At 50.1% G+C, this 22,490-nt stretch overlaps 1 protein-coding gene across 6 annotated transcripts; it reads right to left on the bottom strand.

The window, feature by feature from the left end:
- Nucleotides 1–418: 418 nt before the first annotated feature.
- On the bottom strand, nucleotides 419–20,827 carry LAS1L (LAS1 like ribosome biogenesis factor). 6 transcript variants are annotated; one of them, XM_019717513.2, is made up of 15 exons: nucleotides 20,505–20,827; nucleotides 19,571–19,696; nucleotides 18,507–18,576; nucleotides 17,604–17,685; nucleotides 16,493–16,774; nucleotides 16,199–16,245; nucleotides 15,230–15,339; nucleotides 13,337–13,422; nucleotides 12,939–12,989; nucleotides 12,432–12,638; nucleotides 11,942–12,089; nucleotides 6,345–6,880; nucleotides 2,730–2,880; nucleotides 1,288–1,426; nucleotides 419–758 (listed from the first exon to the last, which is right to left on the bottom strand). In XM_019717513.2, exons 1-14 carry the CDS (start codon nucleotides 20,693–20,695, stop codon nucleotides 1,303–1,305), a joined length of 2,211 nt encoding a protein of 736 aa, XP_019573072.1. In that variant the 5' UTR covers nucleotides 20,696–20,827; the 3' UTR covers nucleotides 419–758; nucleotides 1,288–1,302. The 6 variants fall into 6 exon arrangements, with proteins under 6 accessions (XP_019573072.1, XP_019573070.1, XP_019573071.1 ...); XM_019717511.2 differs by lacking the exon at nucleotides 1,288–1,426; XM_019717512.2 differs by lacking the exon at nucleotides 1,288–1,426 and having other exon boundaries at nucleotides 2,730–2,877.
- Between the last annotated feature and the right edge of the window lie 1,663 nt (nucleotides 20,828–22,490).

Here is a 22,490-nt window from a genome sequence, read left to right as displayed (position 1 = left end):
TCTTTGGCTGTCAACTGCTGTTTGGTGCCCAGTGAGGGCAGGCAGGGAAATGAGTCAGAAGCCTGCTGGGTAGCATCAGGAAGGCCTGGGGCTTCCCACTGTCAGGGAGGTTCTGAGCACATTCCCCTGATGCTGGCTGGGCTCTATGGCCAGCAATGCCTCTCTTCTGGGGTCTGATGCTTCCAAGTGATCTGGCCTCATACTATAGCTGAGGGGAGCAAAAATGGTTTCAGTTAAGATCTTAATGGAGCTTGGTGGTGGAAACAATCAGGGGCAGTGGGCCCAAGGGCCTCAGGACCCACCTCCCACTCAAAGCCCTGTTATGATCCTGCCTTCTCTGGACACCCCAGAATAAAGGGAAAACTAACTACATTGATCTGCTCCAGCATACACATCTTCACCTCACAAACACCAAAACAACAGTTGCCTGTTTATTTTTTTCAAAAAACCCAACCAACACAAAACATAATTAAAATGCCATTGTGGTGAAAGATGAGCTGATGCTGCTGATTCGGGCTGTCTCCCAGATTGTTTTCAGGGAACATCAGGTGGACTGGTAGGGTGGGCTGCTGTCTCAGCAAGAATGGCACCAAGGCAGGCATCAGAAGAGCTGCAGGCCAGTTTTGAGCCTGTGCATCTGACCCTGGCTCCAGAGAAGGCCCTCCAAGTTGCTGCTGTCGTTGCTGCAGCTGCTGCAGTTGCCACTGCAGTTGCCATTGCAGTTGCCATTGCGAGTGCCACAGCTCAGGCCCAGGGAGCTGTGGAGAGGGGCAGGGGACTCAGTTAAGGAAGGAGGCAACTTTAGGCTCTAGAAGGGGTAAGGATGCTTGATGTGTGTGTCTGTGGGAAGGGCCCTCCCTCTCACCTAGCTTTAAAAAGAAGGGACTAGAGCAAATCTGAGAAACCACTTCAGATGGGACCCAGTGGTGGCTCTGCCCTCCCCTCACTTGAAGGAGATAGGGAAGAAATGGAACTTTTCAAATGGAACTTTTCAAATGAAACTTTATGCAGAGCCCCAATATATAAACCAGATTAAAGCAGAGATATGTAGGTGGAGGTAGGAGGGGAACCTGCACCACCCCACACACAGGAAGATATTGAAAGTGGCTGCCTTAACAGGCCTTCTTCCAAGGCCCTAGAGCTTGGGAACCCAGAGGACCCAGGGCTGGATCCCTCCCACCTCCAACAACTGGTTAAAAGGCCCAAGGCCAGGCTTAGGCTACAGGGCTGGGCCCAGTTCCCACCCCAGGATTTTAAGATTGCTCTAGGGAGACACTGCCCTCTCACCTTCCCTGGCCCTGCTCAGAACACTCTTGCTTCCCCTGCTTCCTGCAGGTCAAAGGTCCTTCCAGGTTGGTGAGGGTGACAGCTGAGAGCAAAGCCATCATCCCTCCTCTCAAGCAGATCCATGGTTACACTACTGCAGCTGAAAAAACCCTTATAGATCTAATCCCAGCCCCGCCCATCACCCATCATCTTACAGACAAGGGAACTGAGGCCCAGAGATGAAGAGGGACTTGCTCAAGGCACAAAGCCAAGTGGGTGGAGCTGAGACAAGGAGCAGTGGTGGGAATGCCGGCTCCAGTGGAAGAAGCCTTCCTACTACAGGGGGTATGGTTGTTGGGTCAAATCAGCTCCACCTGCCCACATTTCACCCTTGGTACCTTGGTGCTCATCAAGCCTGCCTCACCGAAGCATAGAGGTGTCTCTGTCTCTCTCTGTCTCTCTGTCTCTCTGCCTCCCTCCCTCCCTCCCTCCTTCCCTCCCTCCTTCCCTCCCTCCCTCTTTCAGACTTGTGGGTGCCACTCCCAACTACACCACCTGGCTTCCCCAGCTGCCTCCTCTCCTCTCCAAGAGACCTGCTGCGCCTTGGCCTCGGACAGTGAGTCCATGTCACTGCTTTAGGCTTGGCCTGCTGCTGGGCCCCTGGGTTCTGTGGCCCTCTCTCTGAATGTCCAGAGGAAGATGGGCTCATCTCCCAGGGAGTGGTCAGGTAACCCAAGGATAAACTCTCAGTTTCATGGGCCCACAGAGGTCTGTCTCTGGTACACACAGGATTCTCCCAGTCATGACTGCCCCACATTCCAGAATGTATGGGCCTCCTGGACGGGCTCCTTTTGAGTTACCAGCAGAGACCCTCAGCAAGGGCCACTTGGTTCCTGAGGCTCTCAGATGACCCAAGGGCTCCCACACCTGTGATTCAGAGGCAAGTTTTGAGGGAGAGCATGAAGCCCTGCACAGGCCTTGCTACCAAGATGCCTGGACAATGTGGGGAGACCTATTGATTACTCTGTGCACCTCTGGACAAATCCCTTCCCCTTTCTGGGCCTCAGTTTTCTCCTTAGGAACACGAAGAAGTTGGATTAGAGCATCTGTTCTTGACCTTTTGAAAGTTGTAGACCCTTTAGAGAACATGTTGAAAGTTATGGAATTATCTCCTCCCAAGATGCACATGCACACATACACACACACATACACTCACACGTGGATGGAATCTGAGAGGGGTGTCAAGCCAGTTCTGTGTGGCTGCCTCAGTGGCTCCCCCACTAGGGGCTGGCAGTCCTGGCAAGGGCCCAGCCAGGGACTGGAGCTTACACTTCACTAATTTAGGCCCTGACCAAGGGCAGCTACCTCCCCCACCCACCCCACTTTGTGTCCTCTTCCTCCTTTCCTCCCTCCTGCAGGAGGCAGAGGAAGGGGAGATAAATCCTGCCACCATGGGCACTCACCCTGTCTTGCATGATGGGGGTTCCAGCCGCTGCTCTAGCACAGGCTGGTCCAACAGATACATGGTGTCATAATTTTCCAGCATAAGCTCTGCTGGGTCCTCGGTCTGACCTGGTATTTGGCCTAAGGGGAAGGTGTCCCACCGCACATCTTCTGTGGAGTGAAGGGAGGAGGCAAGAGCGGATTGGTTAGCTAGTTCTCAGGCCCACCTCCCCTATCTACCCACCCACCTCAGTGAGCCCACTCAGCATGGCCTCCGTGTATCTAAAGCCTCACTCTTCTCTGCATCATTTCTCCAGAGCTCCTGTCCACCTCAGCAGTCCCCACCCATTCCCCACTCCCCCATACACTCTTTATGGCCCTTCTTCCCGTGTGTGTAGACACACACACACCACCACCACCACAACTCACCTGCACAACAGGCACAGAACTACAGACACTTCTCTTCCTCTCCACTCTTCTCCCACATCCCCAGACATGTCCCCACACAGACACAGACAATGACATCTGCTTCAGACCTGGCTTTATATCGCTACCTCAACGTCTCACCCTCACCCCCATTTCCACACACATATATGTCCTGGAGAGTCTGGGTGCCCCAGAATTCCCACTGTACCTCCTCCCCAAACTCACAGAGTATCTGAATGATCTAGGTTTCCTACATATGTGTACACAAACTCTGACAGGTTTGAATGCCATGCCATTTCTGTGGCTTTGCCTTGACAGATTTACACACACACACACACACACAGCACCTCAGGGTGGACTTCCTCACAGACATTATGCTCCTCCTGCCCCCTGCAGTCTTATTGCCCCTAGCTGTACACAAAGAACATTCCTTGTCTAGGAAGGGCTGTCTTACTGCATACCCTACCCCCACCACTGCCTACGTGTACACACAAGCACACATATCAAGCCCCCCATTCAATGAATGTTCCCAGTTTCACTCTGTTCCTCCTACACCTCTCATACAAGCACACAACCCAGTAATCTTAGTGTCACTGCATCCCCCCATATGTGTATGCACACAGACAAAGCAATGGCAAAGGGGAGAGGGAAAGGTTTTAATGTCGTAGCCTTTCCACATTCACAAACCACTCCTTCCTTTCCCCATCCCACAGATACTCCACTGGAGAATGAACTATGACAGACACTCTCAACCCCTCTGCCCTGCCCCATGCCTTACACACTGTCCACACAGTATTACATTAAATCCCCACCCCCATGCTTACACCAATACATCCAGTGTTTTCACTTGAAGCCTTCACTAATGAGCTTCTCCAAGTAGACTCAGTTTCTGGCCTCTTGGTACCCAAAGAATTCTCCCTGTCATAATGCATTCTAGAAAGTATCAACCCTGGACTAGCTTTTTATGTTACCCATAGAAGCCTATCAGGAAGGGCTATTCCTTTGCCTGCCTATCTCCCCCCCCGGCTCTTTTATAGGAACGAAGTCCTTCCTTGCCCTGTGTGTACAAAGATAGTTGTGTACACAAGGACCAACGTCCCCATGTCACTGACCTGACTATCCTCCCTCTCCATCGCTAACATCCCCAACCCTGTCTACATCACTGCCTCGTCTCTCTAGCTTTACACTCTTGTATGTGTTCCGTCAGTGACAGCATGGACACACAAGCAATCTCTGGATGGCGGTCTCACTGCCTGTTCTCACAAATTTCCATACACTCCCACCTCATTGCTGCCACTTCTCTCCCTCATACAGATACCTCCTGGTCCCCATGGGTCTTGGCAACCCTGCCTCCTCTTCCAGCCTCCTCTTCCAAAAACATCCATAACTACGTATGTGTGTATGCACAGATGCATGTACAGTGACTTCACAATGATCTCTTTTCATAGCCCATTCTCTCTCTCTCTCTCTCTCTCTCTCTCTCTCTCTCTCTCTCACACACACACACACACACACACACACACACACTCTCTCTGCCTGTGTCAATGCCCTTCACTTTCGATATTTACAAAGACCCACAAACACAGACCTCCTTGCCCTAAGAGATTTCTCACTGTGCCTTGCTTTGTCCAGCACGGGCAGGCACATACCCATTGACACACACAGACAAAAACATGTTCCCTCACCCCTAGCACTGTCATTATGCCCCAGCCCTTGCACACACATCTACACAAGGGCAAAGGCTCCACCTTTCCCCCAAGTTCCTTTACTGCCTCCCCTCTCTTGCTATGGTTCCCCACCATACCCACCCTACACCACACCCAGTCCTAGCTGTTTTCTGTCCCTCCCTTAGGCTCCATCACACAGGCTGTGCCCCATATCTAAGTTTGTACATGTACACACACACAAGTGCGCACACGCACACACATACCAGACTCTTCATTCCTTTGGGGTCGCCCTGGCTTAAGGTTCCTGGTCCTTAACCTAAATGAGGGCACTCAAAAGACCACCCTCAGGAGGAGCAGATTCATGTTCCCCCACTTTCTTATCACCCAGCCCTCCCTGTCCCCTTCCCAGCTTTGCCTCACTAAGTTGTATGCTCACCTAAAAACCATGTCACTCTTTATGCTCACTCTCCTGATCTTACTTCCACTTCCTGATTTAATGCCCCTGGTTTCCTTCTTTCTCACGCACACAGCAAAATCCTGTCTCATCACCACCCAGCCTCCATGTGTGTATGCACGCGCACATATGAGGTCTGACAATTAGGTTCAAGAACTTGTTGCAACGATGTTGCTAACCTTTTTTTGGTATCAGAGGGATTATTCATTATGAATTTGTACTAACTGGACAAACAGTTAAGCAAGTTTACTATTTGGAAGTGCTGCAAAGGCTGCGTGAAAAAGTTACACAACCTGAACTTTTTGCTAACAATTCATGGCTCTTGCACCACGACAATGCACCAGCTCACATGGCACTGTCTGTGAGGGAGTTTTCAGCCAGTAAACAAATAACTGTATTGGAACACCCTCCCTACTCACCTGATCTGGTACCCAATGTCTTCTTTCTTTACCCGAAGATAAAGGAAATAGTGACAGGAAGACATTTTAAATGACATTCAGGACATCAAGGATAATACGATGACAGTTCTCATGGCCATTCCAGAAAATAGTTCCAAAATTGCTCTGAAGGGTGGACTAAGCACTGACATTGGTGCATAGCTTCCCAAGGGGAGTACTTCAAAGGTGACCATAGTGATATTCAGCAATGAGGTATGTAGCACTTTTTCTAGGATGAGTTCGCGAACTTAATTGCCAGACCTCGTATATACAAAAAGTACTGTGTTCTCCCTGCCCTGCGTCACTGCATATGAAAAACACATGCTGAATCAGACATACATCCACCCCCTACCTCTCGCATCCTTCTTGGTTTTGCTGAGCAGGGCCCACACCCACACCATCCTCTCTGAACATGCTCTCTGCGTGAAGCAGCCTGCAGCATGAGTGCTTAGGTCCCTGGTGCTTACACTCTTCATCCTAAGGGGTAGGGAAGCTAGCTGTTATCCATACACCAGACTGCGACCCAGGCTTGCCTCATGCGGGCTATCTCCTGCAACTTTTCCATCTCTGCTCTAGGGTGGAAGGAAGCCTCAAGAGCCAGCCAGTAAGGGCAGATTGGTGTGAGGAGAAAGTGGGTGTCAGGCTTCTTACCCGAACTAACTTGCCATGCAGAGCCCTGCAAAGCTCCTCTTTTCTGGGCCAGGAGCCTGGCATTCTCGGCAGTGGGGGACTCCACTTCCACAGAGAAAGGCTCCACATCCATTCTGCCTTCATCATCTTCTTCGTCTTCTTCATAATCATCGTCATCGTCATCGTCATCATCATCATCTGCATCATCATCCTCCCTCCACTTCTCCCGGTCATCATTTTCCTCTTCTCCCTCTTCTTCCTCCTCTTCGACATGGTCTTCGATGACCTCTTTCACCTCCTTCTCATCTTCCTTGACATTATTAAGGCTGCCCTGCTCCTTCTGTGGCTGGGTTTCTCCTTCAGACCCAGAGCAGGAGCCAGCAGGTTTGAGGTTCCCATACAGGCTGTCCAGGGTGTACGCAGACTTCCCAATGGGGGAGGCCTCTGAGCCCTCCTGCGCCAGACTGTTTTTTCCATTCTGGGTATAAATGGAACAGATGCCCAGAAGTTTCTCCTGGTCCTCATCTGGCAAGAGCTGCCCCATGGCTTTGAAGATTCTGAGCAAAGGGAAGGATGGGGTAAAAAGATTCAAAATCTTAAGTCACTTCATACCCAACACTCCACGGTTTGAACTTGGTCTCTGAGCTTCCAGACCTGCCTGTGAAAGGCAGTGCAGTAGAGCAGACAGGACACAGAAACAAGACCATGAACCCTGAACAAGCTCTGTGATTCATCTGTGGCTCACTTCCATTCTTGGGTAAATGAGGACAATAATGGCACGACTTATAGAATGCCTGGCACAGTGCCTGGCACATAGTGGGCATGCAATAAATGATAGCTATTATTAATCTGTACTAAAATGCCATGTAAATACACAAACTAGTCAATAGGCCTGCAGGGCTGGACCTGAGAATGGCAGATCCCTCTCTTCCCCGGGCCTAGCTGAGCAATCTGTCCTGAGCTCCGAAGATATGCCTGGAAGTGTGCTGGGCTCCTTCTGCCTCAAACGAAAGTGGGATACCTTTCCGGGAACAACTACAGCCCAGCCTGGAATGGAGGAAAAGAAAAAAAAAAGCAGCAGTCGACAAGACAAAGCAGGATGTGGGAGGGAGGCCAGATGAGCACTGCAGAGCCCGGGCACTACGGGAGCTTGGGGGAGGCAGAGAGCATAGGACAACAGGAGAGACTGAGGGACGGCTTTATGCAGAGACAAGAGCTAGCACACTGTGCTGTGTGCATGTGGTGAGAGAAGCCTGGCTCCAGGGGGAAGGGCTGTGCTGAGGAGCTGTGGGAGGAAGAGCAGGCTACAAAGGTGAAGTGTGTGTGTTGGGCGGAGGGGTCACCTGATGATTGAGCACAAGGGAAGGCTGCGTTTCTGGAGATCTCCATGGTGCCCATGTGGAGGAGGGCCTGGATATGGCAGGCTGGACGCAGGGAGACCAGGGAGAGTTGGTGAGGGCTGACCTAGGGCACTGGCAGTGGAGATGAGAGGGAGAAGCTGTGAAGGACAGACGGACAGACAGACGGACGGACGGAGAGCACAGCTTGATGACCAGATGGCAGGAGTCAGGCAGGGGAGTTAAAGATGGTGACATGGTGCACACATAGGACGGCGCTAACAGCAAACCCACCAACAGATACACAGCCGCTGGGGAGGAGAGCTTCTGGGGAGGAAGAGGGTGAGAACCCCTCGCAGAGCCTCACATAGAACCAGGTACCTAGAAGGCACCTGGCCACTGATGGAGGCATGGGTGGAGCGGACAGATGGGACGGTTTCTTCTCGGTGTATGGTGTAAGGTGAACTGTGGGCCGTTCATAGAGGGGCCACATATTCTCAGGGGGCTGTTTTCTCTCTGGGCCCCACAGGTAGTCTGGCCACATATGCGTGGTCACTGGTTGCTGGGGGCTAGTGACTCAACTGGTAGACCCTCTCTGTAGGGCTAATTTCATATCCAAGAGGACACTGGCTCAAACTGAATTGATATTGGCTGGCTGGGGGAAGCTCTTGAAAAGCTTCCAGCCTTACTAGAAGAAAAGCCAGAGAGAAACTCTCTTCTGTCATTGTGGCCCATTAATATGATTAATAATAAATATTCCCAGGCACTTGACATTGGCAAGATGCCATATCACCGCTGTTTATTATTACCTACCTACTATCTCGAGCTGTCTAGTCTGACCACTGAGGTGCAGGGGTGATACGAATCTTAAAATGCATCTCCTTGCTCAGGTTTGTTGGGTCACAGGTCAGGTTGGTGGAAAGGAGGTGGACTTTGGACTCGCAAGACCTGGGCCCAAATCCCTGCCCCCACCATCAACAAACCACATGACTTTTGGATAAGTCACTACGCTCCTCTGAGCCTCAATGTCTTTCTTATCTGTCAAATAAGGGTATTATACCTCCATCTCCAAAGACTGCTGTGTCAAGTGAAATAACTTCTACAAAAAACACAGCACCATGCCTGACAATTGCCAGTGGTATCTTTTATTTTTCCTCTGGAGAAAACAAAAGCCCTGTTTTGTATGTGCCTAATCACATGCTTTTTGCAGTAATGCGATCTAATAGAACACCACAGGAGTAAGGACTGGACTACCTGGATTTTGGTCCCAGCTCTGACTTGCAGATTTGCTACTGACTTGCAGCATACCTGGGGAAATCCCATTTCCCATTCTGTGTAATGGGGTGATTAGGACTAGATTCACTGATTATCTGGCAAAAGCAGGATCTGTGCACAAGGAATCGTACCCAAGTGAGCCGCTGTTACTGCTGGCATGTGTCGCATCCCTCTGGTATGCTTGGGTTGGGAGATCTCTGTGGTCCAGACTTCTCCAAGACCAGCAGCTTCCACTCTGCAGGCACTTAGGATTGGAAAGTACCTTGAAGGCCACCTATCCAAACCTCTCCATGCTGCTTTTTTCACTCCCTCCCCCCATTACATACACATGCCGTGTTCCTTCTGGCTTTTAAACTTCCTTTATTGTTTTTCGTGCTCGAATTGCTCAAATGTCTGTGATGCTTTCCTTACCCCTCCAGGCCTTTGTAGTTCTCCTCCCAGTTTCCCACCCATCCATATAACTTCCGGTCTAGAGCACACACATCTGGAGATTTGGCTGTTTGGTTCAGTCCCATCTCCTGCCAGTCTTGCCCTGGCTGACCCTGTCTATAAGTCTACTTTTTTTCTCTTCTCAGCTACTACTGTGCCCTGAATGGCATCAGGGCTCAAGACTCTCTGGCTCTATGGGGCGATCAGGGGACTAAGAGGGTCTTGGCATCCAGACTCCCACTTCATTCATTCCCCAGGCATGGATTCGGCTCCTACCAAAGACAGAACTGCTGGCAATGAGACAGCAGAGTATAATTTAGTTCAACAATGTTTACTGAGGCCTATTTGGGACCTGGACTTGTGTGGTGTCCTGTGGTACAGATGGCTATGCAGACCCCTTGCCCTTGAAACGCTTAGTCTGAGAGAGGGAAGGAGACACTAGGGAAGTAGACACAGCAACACAAAATCTCAGATTTGGGAAGTATTTGAGAGAGTCAACATGACAGGATAGATGGTGCTGGCACCAAATGAGATAGGGAGCAGAGGAGGAAGACCACTTTGGGGTTGGGGTGGGGAGTAAGATGACCAATTCTCTTTTGGTCACAATAAGGTACCTGTGGGCCATCCAAGGGGAGATATCTGATTTGCTGTCAAATATAGGAGGGTGAATCTTGGGGGAAAGGCTAGGGCTAGATAAAGAGAATTGGGCCTCGGCACTTTATAGGAACTAGTAAAAAAGCACAGGCATTTCAAGGTGGGAGTGGTAAACAGCATCAATGCAGCAGACATAGCAATGGACAAGGGCCCACTGGATTTGGTAATTAGGAGGTCAAAGCAGCTCTAGGGGTGAACGCCAAATTGCGGCAGGTCGAGGTGTAAGAGGGTAGTGAGGAAATCGAGATTGTTGAGTGTAGATTACTCTTTTGAGATGTTCTGATGGGAGAGGAAGGAGGGATAAGCTGGTGATAACCCAACAGAGGGATGCAGGGTCAAAGGAGATTTTGCTTGTATTGTTGTTATTGTTGTTTTAAGATGAGAAAAACTCAGGCACGTTCATAGGTTGAAGAGCAAGAGCCAGTAGAGCAAGGGAGAGGCTGGGATGAGGCCCCAGCGATGCTGGCAGAGGTGGCTCCAGAGCACAGGTGGAGGAGCAGGCTCTGAGGTGGGGCAAGGCCACCTCATTCTGAGACTGGTGAGAAGGTTGAGTGGAGCTGTAGATCAGTTCACGAGGACTGGACCTTGGGTCGAGGGGGCCCTGCTGGATGCCTCCATGTGCTCGAGGAAGCTAGGGTGAAATGGGAAAGGGGGAGGGGCTTGAGGTGAGTGGTAAGGGTTTACAACAGTCAGGAAATGGGAAAGTGGGCAGAAAACAAGTAAAAGTTCAGATAAGCAGAACTGAGGCCTGGCCCGAGATTTAAAATCATACCTCTGCAGTGGCAGCAATCCGCAGTGCTATGTGGTTTTCTCCAGCAGAGCTCAGCTCCTCGGGCTGAGGAGTGGGGGAAGCAGAGTAGGGATCAATCCCAGCTTGGGGGTTTGCAAGTCAGATATGACAAAGGATGGGCAGAGCCAAGGGTCCTGATGAGTGGCTGAAGTGATCAACCACAGACAGGATCAAGGGGAAGCAAGGTTGAATGAGGTAGGAAATGGAGGGATGGAGTCTGGATGCAGGCAAAGAGCAGATGCCATGTGATGTGACGGTGAGGACTGGAAGGACAAGAGGTGGTGGTCATCGAGTGGGATGCTGGGGTGTCAGCTTTCAGAGATGGAACAGCTCTGAGTGGTGGAAATGGAATAGTGAGTGTCATGGAGAATGAAAGTCACCAGAGTTGAGGAGCTGCAGAGTGTCAGATGGGTCACTCAAATGAAACAGATATTGCTCCAGAAAGCAGGAAGAGAATCAGGTGCTAAAGCCTTCTATGAGTATGAGGGAAGTAGCTCAGGGTCAGGAAATGACAGAGAAAAGGAAAGGGAGACAACCACAGGTATTTACAGGAACCAGTGCAATATTCAATTTGACCACAGTGCCCAGGGCGGATTGGGTAAAGGGGAATCACAGTGCACAGGGCAGATTGGGTAAAGGGGAATCTGCCCCATGATAGGTTGGGGTAGCAGCATTAGAAAGATCTTTGAATGTCAGGCTAAGAAGCCCAGGCATCATCAGGAAGACAATAGAGAGCCACTGAAGGTTGCTGAGCACCTATGAGAGGTATACTTTGGTAAGATAACAGAGGAAACAGTACTGGGCTTAGAGTCAGAAGACAGGTTCAGTAATAAACAGCAGCTACCATTTATTGTGCACTTACTCTGTACAGGCCACTGTGCTAAGCACTCTAAGGGAGTTGTCTCATCCATTCTCACACTGGACTCAGTTCAGCCAGGCCTTAAGCTGTGTGATCTCAAGCAAGAATACTCTACCCCTCCCCTCTTTGGGACTCAGTTCTCTTATCGGATAGTAGGAGGGAGACGCGAGTAGGTGTCCTTGCAAGGGCCCGTCTAACTCTGCCATTCTAGGGCTGTGCAGCTCTGAGGCCTGCAGGGCATCACCCTCTTACAAGATGAATTCAAGAGACTTACAGCTGAAGGAGTTGGGGGCTGGCCCAGCAAGGTGAGCCCAAGCAGGACTCAACCACCTGGGGCCAGTCAAGGGAGGCAGAGCAGTTGAATAGCCTCCAGTTCTTTCTCGCTTCCCACTGGTCTGCAGAAAATCGGCGGGCATTCCGTCCTGAGAGAGAAGAGAGGGCGTGAGAAGGAACCAGTAAGCCCCCACCCTGTCCACTTTGAAAACCTTGGCTCTGTCCCTCCCTATCCTCCCATACTCCCCACTCTATACCTCCTAGTTGCTCAAAGCATTCCAGGCCCTGTGTCCCCAGCTCAGTTTAGTTGGCTCTAAGAAGAAAAAGGTGGAGGGAGATTTCTCCACTGATGCTGTAGGGCCCTCTCAGGCAAACTTAAACCTTTAACCAGGGATGTGTCCGCCTGGCGCTATTCAGCCGAGCTGAGGACAGTGGCAGATGTTCTTGTCTGGGCTGCGTTAGGCCCTGGGGCTAGGGCTAGTCTCCCTCACCAGTCTTGGTGTTAGCCACGATCAGTTCAACGGTCCATCTGAGGATGTAGGTAGGCCGAACCCCACTGCTCCCCAAGGCTGGCAGCTCGGAGAGCATCCTCTCTAACAGGGCCTGCGTGAAGGTCTGGGAGTGCAGGCCCCTGAGCAGGGGCTGCCAGAATTGAGAGAATGGCTTTGGCACCACGATGTCACTGAAGTCCATGTTTTCTGGTTGCAACGGACACCCGTTGAAAGAGAAAGGCAAGGAGTGGGCAATGGGAGACAGGGAGCAGGAGGGAGAGAGAAAGCAGAAAGGAGGGACAGAAGGGAGAAAAGAAGGGGAGGAAAGAGAGGGAAAAAGAAAGGAGGCCCCGACAACAAAAAAAGTTCCCACCGCAGAACAGGAGGAAAGAGAAGAGCAGAACAGCGGGGAGAGAAACTAGTTAGTATCTGGAAACAAATTGACTCAAAACAGAGTATAAAAGAAAAAGAACTCTGGTTCTAGCTTCAGCTTTGTCAGTAACTCACTGTGTGACTCTGGGTCAGTACCTTCCCCTCTCTGGACCTCAGTCTGTCCATCTGTAACGTGAGGATGTTGGACTAGATGGCCTCACAAGGCCCTTCCAGTTCTGCTGTTCTAGCTCTCTAGCAAGTGGCTAAATCACAATTAACACAGCACAATAACGGCACACAGACTCTCCATCCCATCCCACCCCACCCCACCCAATTCCAGGCCACCTAAGAAAAGCCCAGCAAGGGCTTATTAGTGAGGCTCCCTGTTCTGCTCAGCCCAGAGGGGCTTCCAGAGGCTAAGGAATGGCAGGTAAGAGCCCTTGCCCCCCAGCCCAGGGCCTCCCAGCACACCCCTGGTGTTCTTGCCCCGCAAACACAGTACCCTAGGCTGCAGTGAGCCCTCAGGACCCTACCTTCATATTCTATCTGCAAAGCTGCCAACTGCTCAAACGTGGGGATGAGAAAGCCATCATCCAGAAAAGCATCCAGCACAGCTTCCCTGGAGCAAGAGGACGCTCAATTAAGCAAACTGAAGTAGACAGAAGACTCTCTCCTACGCCCTCCCCCCCTTGCCCCACTCCCAAAGCAGCTAATGCCTCTGGCTCAAGTGGTCAAAGCAGCATGGGGCAAAAGGAACGCAGCTGACAGTTGGTTCTCAGGCCTCAGCCTCTTGGGGCAGGGGCTGGGCCAGAGATGGATCAGTGAGTTTTGAACAAGCGTTTACCAAGCACAAGCTGATCTAAGGCCCATAATAAGAGCAGCAGCAGCTGAACAAGCCTGAAAGCACAGATGGAGAAAAGTCTCTGGCCCCCAGAGGAGTTAAATGTTTGAGGTCACAGGGTTAAGTGCTTTTAGACTTTAGTTCCTACTCAGACTATTTCTCTTGACATTCCTCCAGTCTCTTACCCCCTCCCCTTCTCCCCAGTTGCTTTCTTTCACATCCTAAAAGCAGAAACTTTGGGGACTCAACTGCTGGACCAAATATGATCCTTATCCTAGGGACTCCAAAAACCCAGAACTAAGTTACAGAGGTTGAAAGTGCAGGTTCTAGGGGCAATCCCTCATCCTCATCTACCTTAAACTGAAACCAGCAGCAGCCAGCTGTCTCCTCCAGAGCTAGCAGTTCCCCAAGAGGCTCTCCTAGCTGAACAGGCCTAGGAGGGGAACGAGCGGTCCCAAGGTGTCTCAGTGCCTGGAGAGTTGTCACATGAGCTCAGATCCCTCCCTCCACCAGGCTTGAGGAGGAAAGAGTTGTCTGTCCTTCTATCCACCTCCCATCTCCTCAGTATCTCCTCAGTATCCCATACCAGTATCCAGAAAGAGCACTTAAAGCAGACAGCCAGCTGCCTACTCAGCACAACCAGGCATATACTACTGTACAGGGGCACAAGGATAGTTTTCCACCTGCTGAGGGGGCCACCAACCACCCCTCTGCTGAAGGGTGCAGCAAAGAAGCGTAGGCTGGGCAGACACTGATAAAACACCTTTGGACTAAGTAGCATCCTGGAAATGAAGACTCCAGGGGCGACCCCAACCTGCACTGAGGCTCCTACCCAGGCGCACTCGGCCATCTACTCATCACCTTCCTACACTCTCTGCTCCATCCCAGATTCCTTCCAACCTCTGCAGCTCGGAAGGTCTAGCACTGCCTCCACAGGTTCTCAGAAGAAAGTTCTCCAAAGCCCTTTCCAGCTGAATTTTTAGGTAGTGAGCACCCAAGAGCTAGGAAGGACAGGAATGGATAGACATTGTTTGACTGCTCTGGATTTAACTAAGCACTGTTTTTTGGGGGGTGGGGGAAATGAAGGCTCATGGACATACTGAGGGGTTGAGGAGCCAGGCCTTGGAAGGCCCCTCCTGTTCCCCAACCATGACTATACAGGGGATGCTGATACTCTCCAATAACATTTCAAAAGAAAAGACCAGCAGTGCCAGCCATGAGGTAAGCAGTGCTTACCTCAAACTTATAGACAAGGGCTAGGCAGCGAGGTGGTAAGGATTTAAAACTTTTCCTAGTTGCCAAGAGCTGCACATACCACTGGACAGAGAGAAACAAAGCTGGCTGACAGGACACATTCCTGCCCCTGGCCATTTTAGTGATTCAGAGTTGGCAACCCCCACCTGGTAGCTGGCAGGGCCAGGGGAAAAGGGTCATGCAGAATGCAGGGTCACCCATAGGGTATAAGGATCATCCCTGAGATTTCCTACAGCAGAGGTTGGCAAGCTGAGATATGCAAACTGGTATCAGTGAGGCTGCTACGTTCTACCCTAGAGAGTAGGTGGCCCCTGATTACCTAGTTACACACCTGTTCTCCCATGTAATGCCCTTGAGCTCTGCCAGGATGCATTCTACAGGTGGGGACAGGTTATTCCATGCCTTAATGGCCTGAGGTAAATGCCTAAATTTCTCCAGCACCTGCCAGCAAAGAAGGTCCCATCAGAAGGCTGGTTTAGCCAGGCAACCCGCCCCCACACCTTCAGGACCCCGTCCCATAGGACCTCTCAGCACCTCCCTTTAGGGGACAGGGCAGGGTGTGCAGGGGTGGGCCCATCACTCCCCTATTGGCCCTGCAACTGAAAGTATCTGGCCCTCAAATGCCAGACCTTCTCCTCTTCCTCCCCTTGCCCCCCCCAATTCCTTGTGGCTCCCAATGACCAGATACCCCAATACTGAGATATTCAGTGGGGACATTTGGTTGGAGTTGGGCAGACCCTTGGGCCAAGGGGTGAGGGGAAACAATGGGTTATGGAAGAAAGGAAATCAGAAGACCCAAGTTCTAATCCTGGTTCTATCACTAACTGCATATGTGACCTTGGGCCAGTCTCTTCACTTATGCATGGCTTCAATTTCTTCGTCTCTGAAAAGGAAGGGTTGAGCTACGTTGCTTCTAAGCTACCTCCCTTCCTGCTAAAAGCAATACCCCTCAAGCTCACCTGATCTAGGAAAGTTCCTGGGCACCATCTGATGATCAGCTGCAGTACTGCAGGGCTATGCAACTACCTACGTACGCCCAGTTGTTCCCTACCACCCAGTGGGACAGATTATCCACAAACTTCCATCATCTGCTCCCTTCCATCAGTGGAGAGGATCAGCCAACTGAACTCTGCTCCTCTTGTCTCCTTCCTAGTTCCCCCCTCTCTCTTTCCGGGAAGTTCCCTCAAGCTTTGCCACTTTTCTTTCCAATTCCTTCTCAGGACTTCTCTCAGGTAGCTGGCAAGAGGAAAGAAACGACTGGGGCAGGTGACAACACACCAAGTGAAGGGCACTTTCTTACCTTAAACTGCTCCTCTTCGTATGAGACCAGCAGTTCTCGGGTTCTTTCTGAAAACAGAATGGGGAAATAGGTAGGACAGCCAGCTCAGCCCCTTTTCCTGATAGGATTCTGAGCCCCTCTCACCTCATTTCTTGAGTAAATAGAATTCTTGCCTCTCCTACTTCACAGGGCTTAAGGAAGTTGGTTTGTGACAGTAATTCTTTTAAGCCAAGATTCACCACATCCCCAGAGGAAATGCTACACCTGAATCTTCCAGGATCCTGGGCCCCTCTCTGCCCATTGAAGGACACCTACCATATAGTTCTTTATGTCTCTGAGCCTTTTCCAAATGCTCGTCAACCTCTCTGTTTTCTTTGCTGTCTCCATCAGCTCTGACATCCAGCTCTGCACCCTTCCCCTCATCCTTAGGCTCCGATCTCTGTTCTGTGACATCATCAACAACTTTCTTTTCTTCCTCTTGGTCATCTTCATCTGTCTCTTCCTTGTCCTCCTCCAACTCCCAGGTCTCTCTCAGACTGTTCTCCAGTTGGCGGCTCCAGTAGGTCTGCTGGAGCCAACCCAGCACAAAATAGCAGCCTAAAGGAGGGGAAGAAGGAAGGCAGTGCCACAGAAGCAGCTACAGGCAAGCAGCTCCTAGCAGCCTCATCTTGCAAACACTATAGGAAGGCCCCAGAGAAGAGGCTGGGCTCCAAGAAGGCACAAATCTCCAATATCTGAAGCAGCACCTCTTGCTCTGGGTTAACCTCCTGTTCTCTGCTTTCTCTTGCTTACTAGCACTTTTCCTAGAAAAAACAAAACACTAATACTGGACTTAGAGATGGGATGCCAAAAATGGCACAGGGCTGACAAGTGGGAGAACATGGACAGCCCCACCAGCTGGTTATATGGCCTTGGCCAAGTCTCTTCCCCTTTTTAGATCTCAGTTTTCCCCAATACGAAGGGGCTAGGCTGGATCAGGGGTTTTTAGTTGGAATGGGGTATCCAAAGAACCCCTGGGTTCATGACATTTGATGGCTCGCACCTCTCAACCCGCCCCCCCCCCGCCGCCCCACCTCCTTCTTAGGCACAAAATTTAAGGGAATGCTAGAAAAACTCAGTAATCGAGGTATCAAAGAGGATCATATTGGAGCCTAAAGCAGAAGAATTCAGTAACACTAATACTGTCTTCATTTAAAAATTTGGTATTTTGTTCATCGTGGGTTTTCCACATTAAAATGTTATCTATCTTAATTACTTAGCTTATGCCCCCTTAAAGTTTGTGTCCAAGGCAAGCACCACACTTGCCTCACCCTAGTCCTGGCTCTGACCCCAGGTGGAGACCCTCCTCCCTTTCCCTCTCTCCACAGTGCCACCCAGCCCAGGTCCCTGGGCTTAACTGTGATAGATATACTCCCTGGGGACTCACCTCTGCGGCAGTCATTTATGTGGGGCATTTTCTTGTGGGTCAACTCATGGCGAAGTTCAACAATCCAATCTGGAATGTTCACCTGATTGCGGGGGAGGGTATGAGTGCAGAAATTAGAAATTATTAAAACTGGCGGGACCACAGAGATGAATTAGCCTGGCCTCCCCCCATTTTACAGACAGAGAAATTGAGGTCCTGAGAGGTTCTGGTCTTAGTGGCAGAGCAAAGATGAGAAACCAGGTCTCCTTATTCCTTTTACTGCTCTGAGGAGGTTAATCTTGAAAATCAGAAGATACTTGCTTCCCCCAACCACCAACCACATTCCTCCCACAAAGAGATTCCTGTGAATGAGCATTAACAATCACCTTCTCCAGCCTCCCTCTGCCTTGTCTGTACCAGTCCCTCTCCCTGGATTCCCTTTACCCCTCCTCCCTCTCTTTCTCCTTCCTATACCTCCTCCAGGAAGCTTCTCTTGATGGTTGAGAACTGGCCTGCCCTCTTGGCCTCTACACAGCTCACATACTCACTCAGGGCAGGAATGCCTGGCATTTTCATGCAGCTTGGCTGAGCTTGTCTCCTCCCTCAGACTGTCAGCTCCCAGGAGGCAGGTGCTGTGACTGCCACCTCTTTCCTGTCCCCACCCAGTAATGCATTCCATTTGAGCGCCTCAGCTTCACTGGGTCATCCTCAGCAAGCTGGGCAGGCCAAGCCCACTGAAGATAGCAGCCATGAGCAAGGGAGCAAGTCTGCTTCTTTCAAGCTGGAGGCTGAGGCTCTGGGGTTCTTGTTGGGCTTGGTGGGTAGTGGTGAGATGAGCTAGTCTGACTGTGCCCACATCACTCCATGCCCCTTAGTGAGCCCTCCTGGGGAGAGAGTTGAGAAAGAACATTTTATCATACATACCTCCTGAGCCAGAAACTTGAGGGGAAGCTTGACAAACTTTGTCTTCCTTTCCGAGATAAGATTCACAAACCTGGGGTTAGGGGAGAAGTAAGTGGCATAGCCCAAGTAACAGTTTTACTCAAACCACTGGGACTTCAAAACATGTTGCTGAGTTACTGACACCTTACTTTTCTACAACCTTTCCACTGACTATTCTGTCCTGTTCTTATGGTTAGTATCAGTGAGAGCAGGGATGGTTCCATCCAGTCCAACATTTACTGAGTCTGCCCTGTACTGAACCCATACAGGTGAATAAGACAACTGCTCTGCCCTTGAAGAGTTCAGTCTTGGAGAAACAGTCATGCCACAATATAGCATATTATGCTAGAACATACTGTTATAAATGCCAGAACAGAGGACTACATCAAATGATACAGGCAGCACAGCTAAACAATGGAGAAGGTAAGAAGAGCTAGGAAGGATTTCAAAGCTGACAAGGGGAATAGGATGAGATGAGCAAAGACTTTGACAGATGAGAAAACTCAGTAGCAGATTTTTTGCCAATGTGCATGAGACAGCTAAAACTGCTCTGAGTCACTCTGTAAGCCAGGAACTCCCAGCCCACATCTCTGCTTCCACAGCTTAGCAACTTTTCAGTGTTCGTGGAGAGAAGGGGAAAAGGGTAGTACGGGGTACAGTTGGAAAAATCCACATTAAACCATGGCCAAGGACATTGAACCATTCAAAAAGTTCCTCTGCATGAAGAGTTAAAGGGGAAGAAAAAAAATCAACTGTCAAAGCAGGAAGAGTTCCACAGAGATCACTTGGTCTGAACCACCTCCACCCCACATTCCAAGAAAGAGAAAGAAAGAAAAATAAGAGAGAAGGGTCTTAGGAAAAGAAAAAGAGGAATGTGTGTTGACAGAAGCTGTCAAGTCAAATAATCACATGGTGACCCATACACTGGGACACACAAGGCTTTCTGCTTTAAGTAGCACCTGACGCCAAGATTTGCTCATCACATGCTACCCCACCCCACCCCTGCCCTCAAAAGCACCCTCCACCCCTACCCACGTAGGTCTTACCTGACCAATGCCATGCCATAGAGCAGTCTAAGTTCATCAGTGCCCACGCCACCAGTTTCATCCATGAGCTTACAGCGTACCAGGTCAGCAGTAGAAGCGACTGCCAGGGGGAGTTCGTTGCCTAACCTAAAGGGCCACAGTCCAGCACCATCATAAAGGTCCCTTACATTGGTCCACCCTCCACCTCAGAACCTATATATTTGGAACAGCTGTAGGCTATTCAAAATATATGTATTTGGAATATATATACATACTTGGAATAGCCTACAAATATATACCGGCTGAAGAGCACACAAATGGACACAAATCAAGAAGGTGGGAAGAGGGAGGGTAATGTCGCTGGGATAAAATAGTATACAGGGCATGAGAGGCTGGCTAAGCTACACACAGGACATCTAACCACTCACAATCAACCCAAAATTCAGCATAGACACACCCCTTTCTTTCACCCTGAAACCCTCAATTCATTCTGGTAGAGAAGATCCTATCCCTGAAACCTTTATCCCTTGTCCACTCCCAAATCAATCTTACCAACTGGACTAGGCGCCCGCATTTTACACGTGAGCTCTCCACCAGAAACCTCTTTAATTCAAATCGGAAATCCATCCTGGGGTGTTAACCTATTCCTTAAGCCCTGTATCAGCCACACTGGTCCCTCCCGCACCCTCCCCAAGATGGGGGAAAGGGGAAAAGCTCGCAGATTTGACAAGAGGGTTGCTGAGGCACGCCCCCTTTCTTTCTGCAAACCGGATTAGTGCAAGAGCTTGGCTGCGACTTTCCCCAGGTACTTGAGAGGCAACGCACAAACCACGCAAAGGGGCACCACTAGGCAATTTGGGAGAAGACTGGAGAATAAGGCCTTACAGGAATTCCACAAAGGAAGACGTGAGGCTCCACCAGCACGTAGACAGGAGGGCTGAGCCTGTTGCTTTACCTGCTCCTCCACACCGAGATGCGGTTTAGCGCGTACCGCTGCAATTTATGGTCGTCGGAGAACAGATACACCGTCACCTGGTCCCATTCGGCCCTACTGAGCCAAGCGACCACGACGCGCTGGGCCCAGAATGGTGGCAACTCTTTCTCTTTGACGCACTTCCCACACCACGCACTACACACGCGATCCATCCCCCGGGGACCAAGACCTGACCCGGTCCCGGATTCCCACCAGACCCTGGGCTAGTCTCCAATCCTTGTGCCGCGATACTCCACACAGCCTTCAGCTCAACGTGCAAGCCTCACTCCAAACCGCCGCCGCGCCAGCAGCCAATGGGAGAGCGTGACCCCGACGCAAGCCCGCCTCCCAGCGTTAGCGTGGCAAATCGGAATGTGAAAGCTGGGGTCGACCGAACCACAAGTTAGGGGTACGTCCTCGCCGGCCGGAAGTGTTCTTTTCTGAAAGCAGTTGTACCAGCTACAAGCATTCAGGCTCAACGTTCCACTAATTTCCTGGTTTCCTCTGTCCCAGAGACGGGCGCGGAGGGGGCGGGAAACGGGTATCTGGAATGCAGGAGGAATTTTAATCTTTGTCCCTGGTAGGCAGTGGAAGGATTGTGCTTGCCCTGTGTACTGGAAATGCGTTTATAAGTACGTTTCCATGGCCACATATCAGCGCCTAACCCAGTAAAACACTATTGGCACTAAAGCAAGACTACCAAATATCTAATATATAAACGTCTTAAATTGGGTTGAAAAATCTGCTGAGTTTTCACATCTGTACAGTGTGTGGCTTAGAATGGGTGATGTCTAGCTTCTCTTCCATAGATGAAAATTGTAGGGAGTTTACTCTGCCAGCATTCCACCACTAGGTTGGTTTCAACATCCACAAAAGAATATTTAGTTTTTCTGGATAATTTCTGGAGTTCTGGGAGGAAAGCAATTTTACGAAACCCTTCTGATTTTACAGGTTGGCTAAAATGTGTTCAGGACTCTGTCCCAATCTTCACAGATGTTGTTTTCCAATCTTAACATTCAGAGAGATAACTGTTGCTAGCAATCTTAACAGCATTGCTGTGAGTAGGCTCTTTTTCACTTTTACAGCAACAAATTCCAATCTATTCTCCTTATGTGCTTCTTTCTCCAGCCAGCTTCTCCTAAGATGCAGTCTGCCTATGGTTCTTGAATGTGATGGTTATTCTTCCCTGAGTAGTCATGCCAACCAGTAGGCCAGGTGTCTGCCAGAAACCTGACACCCTTTCACCTGCAGGATCTTGGTTGTATGCAGCCAAAGACAGGGAGATGGCTTATATGACCCTTCAAGATCCAGTCCAGTCAGAGGAGCTGCCATGTCTGCAGGAATCATTCATGAACTTTTTGGGTGGTTACAGGCTAATTATGGATAATGCTTTTCAGGTAAAGACTCTTGTCCTTCCCCTTCTCCATGAAACTGAAGATCTCTCTGTTCCATGTGTTCCAAGAAAACTTGACCAAAGCACATAACAAGAGCACTAAGTCTAATATGTGGCAAATGAGGCCTGAGACCTATTGAAAATTAGGGATTACTGGATCAAATGTGTTAAGTAGTGATAGCTTTGAGGAAGTACTATATTAATTTCATGTGGCTGCTATAATAAATTTCCACAAACTTGGTGGTTTTTACTATAGAAATTTATTGTCTTGTAGTTCTGGAAGTCAGAAGTCCAAAATCAGTATTATTTGGCCAAACTCAAGGAGCTGGCAGGACCATAGTACCTCTGGCTGCTCTAGGGGAGAATCTATTCCTTGTCTTTTCCAGCTTCTGGTAGCTACTGGCATTCCTTGGCCTTGTAGACACATGACTCCAATGTTCAAGGCCAGCATCTCCAAATGTCTCTCAGCTCCGTCTTCACTTTTTCTCTAAGTGTGTAAGATCTCCCTCTAATACACGTGATTGTATTTAGGGCCAATCTGGATAATCCAGGATAATCTCCCCGTTTCAAGATCT

This window comes from Rhinolophus sinicus, chromosome X, assembly GCF_036562045.2.
Source record: "Rhinolophus sinicus isolate RSC01 chromosome X, ASM3656204v1, whole genome shotgun sequence".
Lineage (NCBI taxonomy): Eukaryota > Metazoa > Chordata > Mammalia > Chiroptera > Rhinolophidae > Rhinolophus > Rhinolophus sinicus.
This window is presented reverse-complemented; position numbering and strand designations above follow the sequence as displayed.